General features: G+C 37.9%; 1 protein-coding gene across 1 annotated transcript; it reads right to left on the reverse strand.

The window, feature by feature from the left end:
- Positions 1 to 7,380: 7,380 nt before the first annotated feature.
- Positions 7,381 to 7,854, reverse strand: LOC149926085 (uncharacterized). The gene has a single exon (XM_090161857.1). The coding sequence runs from the start codon at positions 7,852 to 7,854 to the stop codon at positions 7,381 to 7,383; it is 474 nt and encodes a 157-aa protein (XP_090017983.1).
- Positions 7,855 to 8,544: the final 690 nt, after the last annotated feature.

Here is an 8,544-nt window from a genome sequence, read left to right on the forward strand (position 1 = left end):
AAGACCTAGTCCATCACTGAAAAAAAGCGATTTATTTGATTCCAGAAATTTCTTTAATAATTGGTTTAAATATAAGACTCAGTCCATCACTGGTGGAATGCGAAGGGATTGGGGGCCTATTGCACAATTTCGGTACACTGTCCGGTTTGGAAACTCTCTCGACTTTATATTTATTTATTTATTTATTTGCATGTCATGTTTCCTAAAAACTCGAGAACGGTCAGGTCTAGAGCTTTAAAATTTTAACTCAATGCTCAGGGCCTGATTTCCAACTAATCGCACCTAATTCAAAATACCTGAGATGGTTATTAATCTAAATTATAAGAGTGATTTTAAATGCTTCCCCCTTATCTCTTTTTTTATATTTTTCCTTATCTTTTTTTTTGGATCTTCCGAGAGTGTTTCGTTACCGGCCTTGACCCGCCTGCCCTCGCCCCGCAGATTGCGTACCTTAAAATACTATAAAAGCTACTCGCGGAAAGATAGTCTAACGAATCTCAACCAAAATAGCGAGCTGGAGCTGTCCGCATATTTTCCGTACCCGCCTCGATCCGCCTGCCCACGCTACGCAATTCACGAACACAGTTAAATACTATAAAGCTACTCGCGGATCCTTACGGAAAGATAGTCCAACAAATCTCAACCAAAATAGCGAGCTGGAGCTGTCCGCATATTTCCCGTACCCGCCTCGACCCGCCTGCCCTCGCTCCGCAGTTCGCAAACACAGTAAAATACTATAAAAGCTCCTTACGGAAAGATAGTTCAACGAATCTCAACCAAAATAGCGAGCTGGAGCTGTCCGCATATTTCCCGTACCCGCCTCGTTCCGCCTGCCCTCGCTCCGCAGTCCGCTAATACTTGCCAATGGGGGCGGCGGCGGCGGCGGCTCTCATGTCCCAATCTCGATCGCATAATTTCGGTCCCCGCACCGAAATAAAAAGTGTGATTCATTGAAAAATACCAATTTTTCACGGAGATACGAGGTGATAAAAAAACCAAGCTTGTTCTGGAGACCGCTTCAACCAATCCAACGCCGAGGGAACACGATGTAATATGCTGTCTACATGTCAAGGAAGATGATAACATTTCAGGTTTGTAACTTTATTTCATAAAATAATTATCAATTATATAACGTTCGTTCAATTTTGGTAATAAATAAACTGTTCGTTTTTAAAAAGGCGTAAGCTAAAAAAACTCTGATAAGTATTTTTCCTAAGTATCCTTGCTATATGCAGCTTCAGCCTCCAAAGAAAAGGATAATTTTAGTACGAGAAACTACAAGCAAAATTATACGCGAATCTACAACTAAACATACATTTGAACCAAAAATTTATTCTATTAAACATGCTGAAAATGTAACTGAGAGTTATTCAGAATAAATTCGTCAAGCGACTGAAGGTGAAATTCAAATTGAAATTCTCCAAATTCAAAAACCCAAGGTTACCATCCAAAATCTGCAATCAAACATTGGCGTCAAAACGAAAAATTACAGCAACTGCAAGAATTAGTAGACTTAAGCGAATCCTCATTAAAATCTCTACAAAAGCCTTATCTGAAACTAGAACAGAAAACCAAGAGGCGCTATTTCAGTTGGATTTAGTTAAGAATTATAAGAGTAAATGGCTGTCATGGTCAACAATCATTGTACGGTTATGTGCCATCTCGAACTTTGCGTCACCTAAAGGATTCAAATTCTCAACCAAAAATGGTTTCTTCAAGCTCCCATTTAAGATGTGGTATTATGGAATGATTTAAATAATAATAAAAATAATCAGCTAGGCTAATACACAAAACACCTAGCGACTTTTAATGCCTTTAAACAGGTGGTCGGGTTACAATGCGTAGAAGGGTGGTGGCAAACCCTCCTTGCCACGCGAACCGACAGCTCCGTACACTTACTATTACCGTTAAAAAGCAAATAAATTATACTCAATTAATTTATTAATTGGTTACAATACAAGATGTTCTAATTTGATCCGCCCAGGCGTTTTTACCTCTCCGAGGGTACTATGTAACCTAGGAGCAAGGTTCGTCGAGAAAAATACACCATTAGGTTGGATCATTTCCGCTTCGCTAAAATCGTCGAAAGCCGGTTTTTGTAGTCGGGGGGTAGAGAGACTTTGTGCCCCGATTTTGACGTCATACGTGGGCAATAAACGGGAGTCACGGGAGTCGCGGTTTTTTACCGACGCTCGAAATTCGCAGCTCGCATCCTGAGATTCCTCGGAGTTGTTTTTGAAGTTCAACAACTATTAACTTTTCTTCTACATTCGTCAATAGTAAGTACACCTGGCCATTTATTTATATTTTTGGCTATTTTTTACGGTTTATAGTATAGTATATTGTAAAATAGTTATTGTTTGGTAATGTTTTAGTGCTTCTCTTAAGCCTTTACCCGTCATGAAAATGTTTATATCAGCTCAGCTGTTACCGAATAGTGTTGATTTATATACAACGTTAATTAATGTATTTCTTTTATTTCATTTCATTTAATATAATATTTGTATTTCTTTTAGGGTTTCTGTGATATAACTACAACATGCCAGGAATGTGTTGGGGTGTAAATATTGTGTTGGGAAAACCCAAAATAAAGTCTCATATTACTGTTTTCCCAAGGATAAAAATTTAAAATCTCTTTGGCTTACAAGAACTTCAGCTTCAATTAGAAATATGAAAATCGCAAGAATCTATTCAGCTCATTTCACAGCTGATGAAAACGAAAGTAATCTAAAATCAGAAGTACTCAACACAAAAAAGCCGCAATTATTTGCAAAAAACATCAGTTCCTATTCTGAATCTGTGAGGTTGTGAAACGTTACTAGAAAATAATCCAGACAACAGGCTGTCACGCGGGAAATTTAAAACAATAACGTTTTTTTTTTCTAAATACAAACAATGCCACGAAACCACAGACTGTGACGAAACTAAGAAATCTTCAATCAAATATTATCAGATTTTCGGGAATTTTAAACTCTAGTTATATTACTGTAACTTAAGACGTTCCTGATATTGTGAATCTTATCAAATTTCCTAGAATTACTGAAACCAACTATGTTACGTATGAAGTTCCTACATGTAGTATCACGGAAACATGCAAATTTATTTTTCACTCAACCTTATGAATTCAACGGGTGATAGAGATAGTGAAAGATGGAAAAAACATGAATGTTTTTACAAAAGCATCTCTGGAAAAACAAAGTTCTGATGCACTGCAAAAAGTAGGAAAACCGTTATAGCAACGTAAGAAAACCACTAAACAAGTTCAAAAACAAAATTTTAATGACACGGCTATCACTCGAAAGAATCTCTAGTTCCAAATTAATAAAAGATGTGAAACAACTTGGCGTAGGAAAAACCAAATATGAGAAGCTGTATTACGAAAGATGTTTTACACAAACGTTTTTTGCTGAATAAAGCAGCTTATGGGGAAAAAGAAGGTTTACTGGAATAATGAAGATTTTACCAATGCTTTCAATGTGCGGTACCTTAGTGAAAGGGTGTATATATACTTATGAGAAAAATGTTCCTTAAAGTCAAGTATTAATAAAAATGACTGATAACTCAATCAAATGTTCTCAACTTTATCATATGTATTTTTAATTAAGAACTGTAATTGTGTAAATGATTGTAATTGGAAATTAGTACATTTTTAATCATATAGGAAATGTTTTGTTAAGGCATTTTACCATCTTCTTTGATTGAAACGTACGCTTAATTGAGCAGTATTTTAAAAACTGCTAGAGATTTAATATTATAGTTATTGTGATGAGCACAACCATAATGTTTTATATTAAAATGTACTCTTGATTAAAAGGATATTAAACCAAAATATATTGAACTCAAGCCTCATATGTAACCATACCATAAACTATCTATTAATAAAAACCATTAAATATTTTTAAAATTATTCAGGATAGTATAGGAAAAGCTATACATAAAAATAAATAGTATATAACAATAAGTAAATAGAATATAATATAAATAAAAAGTATATATGTAATTAGTACATATATAATTGTTTCGTGTGATTATGTTATATTCTATTACAGATATATATTAAATAATAATATAAATGCTAAGAATAACTATAATACATTTCATATTATATATTGGGTTAAAAATAAAAACGTAGTTATAATTTACAATAAATAAATATTAAAACAGTTGTTCCTAATATTAAGGTGCTTGAACCTCTACCTGATTATTTGGCTTTTGACAGACACTCGTATATAAAAATAGGCTACCCCATAAATGTGAGTCGCCCACGTATGACGTCACTATCTCTCTCTCTCTCTCTGAGCCGTTTCGGAAAATCGTCCAAACGCGTATATTGAATACGCCCCCCTTGACCTAGGAGGGGTTATATAATCACAGTGTATGTGTGTGTGTGTGTGTGTGTGTGTGTGTCTGTTCTGATACAAAGCGTAATCACTGCGTACACAGTTTCTTTGAAATTAAATTGTGGCAAAACTGCCGTGACGGTGAGCGTTAATGGATAATATTTGCGTTTGGGGTGTTTTGGTATTTTGTTCGTCAACGTTCACTGTCGCGACAGTTGTGACTTAATAGCCATTTTCGTTATGTTGCTGTTGTAATGTTAATGTATATTTGTGACTTGTTGTGTTTTTGAAATGTTTGTGTAACGTTTGTGTTTCGTATATGTGTGTATTCTACTCTACAACGTCTATGTATTGACTTTTCGGACGGACCGTATGCTGAGGGTTACGATAAACGTCTTAACGTCCATAAGCTGGGGTGTCCACCAAACGTTCACGGCTTACGTCCTATTATCAATTTGTGATCGCATCGGACGTGTTTTGAACCCGGACCCTTCTGCATAGCATATGAGTGCTCTACCAACGAGACACCGATGCTTATTAATACGTACTGTTTTTAGAAAACTGCCTTGACAAAGGTCCTTGCCGCTGTTATAAAGATATTAGCGCCAATTTATCTATTCATATAAATTATGTAAAATAAATTATTTTAAACCGTGGGCGGGATTCGAACCCGAGCCCTCCTGCATGACAGGCGAGTGTTCTACCACAGAACCATCGATACATGCTACGGTTCAAAGAACATTATAAGCTCAGCTTAAGCGGAAGCGTTTATTGCAAATTAACAAAGTACTAAATTTCTGTTTTTAAAATAGAACGAAATTTTGTGTTCCATTTAAATTATTGGATCGAAGATATTCTAATGTAACGTCTTCTCTGTTGATTAAGAAGAATGCGCCGCCCAGGATTCGAACCCGATCCCTTCTATATGACAGGCGAATGTTCTACCACAGAACCACCGATACACATTACGTTGCTTTGAAAATTATAAACTCAGCTTAGGGGAATAGTATATTAATGGTTTTTAAAGTCTATATTTTTTAAGTATGAAATTTTAAAGGTCAAATCTTGTTTTAGCGCAGTCAGCAGAGATAAGAGGGTTAAAGGGCGATCCACTTTGTTAGTTTTTTGTTATTTATTTACGGGTTTTATAATCGTCTTAAATATAGTTGCAATACAGCGAAGGCGTTCATTTAACGTTTATTGATATTCGAGGTTGCGTTTAGTCAAGTGGCTCTTTGTGCTTTGTTGATGGTAAGGTTTTTGCTTCTAGTTGTTAAATAATTCAATAATTTCGTGTATAACTTTTCTTACGTAACTATTATTATCACAATCAACGAAGCCCCGAACTGTAAAAATATAATAATTTGTGAACTGTTCCTTTTTTTAAAATTGTATTCTTTCTCTTGCTATTGTCGAAAAACGTTGACGCTAGCCTCGCTAGTGGGATCCTCTAGCCTCGCTTTTATTTCCATGGGTACTTCGGGGAACTGGACAGTCAAAGCTAGGCACCTCTGGCGTTCATTTTGGAATTTCGCCCTTTTATGACCCTTTCGAGGAAAAGATGGGTGTGATACTTGGTCGTTTTGTCTTTTCCGAGAAAACCAAGCCACCCCTCCCCCAACTCCAGTTACCCGAGGACCATAAACAATACCAATACTTCACGCGCCAAAAATCTTCTCTCACTAGAAGGACTCTACTCCTCTCACGTACAACATCTTTGCCAGCCATCTCCAAAAATTGTGGCTGCCGCGACTGTACTTTATTCAATTTTAATAATCTTTAAGTTAAATTAAAAGTTGTTTGTTTTCAAATCCGTTTCCACTAATTTCGCGATATTAAAAGTCACCGTAGTCCCGCACCGGTAGGTATTTTTCAGTCGGTACCCAAACCAAATAGCTCTCCCAAGTTCATCTTTAACTTCTTCAATTTATTCCGGCACACTTGTTAATACATTTGGTGTGGATATTTGGATATCTACGATTCCTAATACAGTCATTGGTTTCCTGGGTTTGCGAGTCAATATATGATATTGGAAATTGGACGGCATTGGTCTTTTTCATGCGGTATGTGTCACAACGTCAACTGGAAGTCTACGAGTCGTCCACTACCAGATGTCGAAAATGGCTATTCTACGGTATCTTCATCAAGGACAAGTGTTGAAATAAAATGAGCGTTAAAGGTGTGGCTATAGTATTTCGTAAGCGAAAAATAAATAAATACCCTCTGTAGATATTTCTTTCATTAAAATTTGCTTCGTATTATATTCAACTGATAAACTTTTACTGTAAAAAGGGTTTAATTCAATTGTGCATTGTTATAGTACGTCTAACTCACTGTTGTAACTACTTAACTTATGATATTCTGAATAAATTAAAATTGGTCGTTTCGTCTCAATTATTTTAATTTTAATTAAAATTTTATATATCTTTAAGGGTTATCTCGAGAAATTAATACCACTAGGGATAATTCTTCCGAGGAGAGGTATATTTTGGCTTGCCAACTTGTTCTCAAAAACTATAGTTGCTAGAAATGTGAAATTATTAGGATATACTCTCTCGGGGAGGACCCTTTTTTTGGAATTTTCAGAAAAATCGTGAAATTTTTCACCGTTTTGAAATTTTTATTTTTTGAACGATAGGTGGTAGACGAAAATTTTCAATCAACAAGTTGTAGAGCGTACTCGAAAACCTTTAATGAAATTGGTTTGGTCAAAAACGGACAAAGTTTCATTGAAATAATACGTCATGAAAAAAAAACAGGTTGGTACTACCCAAAAAGGTTTACGTCTCATTAAAAAGAAAGAGAAACCTATCTAATTTGAAATGATCGTATGTTTGCAAAGATAAAAAAGGACTGTTTTTTTAAGCCAAATTATTTTAAATAATTTTTTAGAGAAAATACAATTTACATAGTAGAATTCCAGAATTAACGCGTCTTATTTTAAATGAGGTTCAATAATTCCACCGTCCGCTGCAATACAAATCCGTGCGCGATGAAGCATATTTTGAAACGAAGCACAAACCATCTCGGGAGTTACGAGTTACGCTGCGATGATTCTCTGCCGTAGATCTTCTTCGTTAGTGACAGGCGTTTTAAAAACTTCCTCCTTGACGAATCCCCACAGGAAAAATTCCGGCGGTGCGAAATCTGGGGACCTCGGAGGCCATCGTACTGGACCGTTCTTGCCTATCCATCGCCCAGGGAACTCGTTGTCAAGGTACTGCACGACGTGTCTTTCTTGGTGGGCAGGTGCACCGTCATGCTGAAACCAAAGGCGTGAGACCTCGACTAATGGCACATCTTCCAACTCGTCTGCGACTTCATTTCGTAGAAAGGCCAGGTAGTTCTGCCCATTGAGTCTACGCGGAAGAAAAAATGTCACAATAACGTGATCTCCCAGAAGACCAGCCCAGACGTTTAAATGGAATTGTACCTGAGTGTGGCGAGGAAATCCCCAGTGCAGCCATGGTACAAAACCAGTTACAGAAATCCAGCCGAAGTCGCTGATCACCATCGTAAAGTGCTTGGTGGCACGAAATGGGTGATAGTTATGACGGTCAAGGACACTCCAAACGTAGTACTTTGACAAGTCCAAATCAGAGCAGGCCATTCTTATGCTTGCTCGAGGGTAGGCGACAAAGTAGACGATGACTGTGTCTTCCATGTTGATGTTGTCATGGCCAGGTCCGCGGAATCTGTGATTCACGTTGCCTTCGTTTTCAAAGTCACGGACAGCACGGAGAACAGTGTGGTGATTTGGACGTCTGTCAGGGTGTGCAATAACTGGTGGCTTTACCGGGGAGTCGGGGTCCGGCTCTTGTAACCCATAAGGGCAGTGGCACACTGGGAGATGTTAGCTCTGGTCAAGTGGTCCTATCTCCACCTCCGACTTCGGTCAGGTAGGGGCTGGATACTGGGTTTCGGCCCAGGCTAACGGAGAGGGTCCGTGCAAACTGGTCGCCTCGGCGGATTGGGTAGCCTACTGTGGGGCTGCGGGCCTCCGTATGAGGGCGCGGCGGTCCTGTTTCCCGGCCTTTGGAACTCACAGCGGGATCTCCGGTGCCAGCTGTGCCGGGTTACTTGGGCTGCTGTGTGCTCGTCGTTCCCCTTTAGGAGCTCTTTCCAAAGGGTTTCACTCTTTACCTACGTAGGTAGGGTGTCGGCTGGAGTTGCTATAGCATCCACTCTTAATCCCACTGCTGTG

This window comes from Leiobunum rupestre, chromosome 10 (genome assembly GCF_980474605.1).
Source record: "Leiobunum rupestre chromosome 10, qqLeiRupe1.1.hap1, whole genome shotgun sequence".
Taxonomy (NCBI): domain Eukaryota; kingdom Metazoa; phylum Arthropoda; class Arachnida; order Opiliones; family Sclerosomatidae; genus Leiobunum; species Leiobunum rupestre.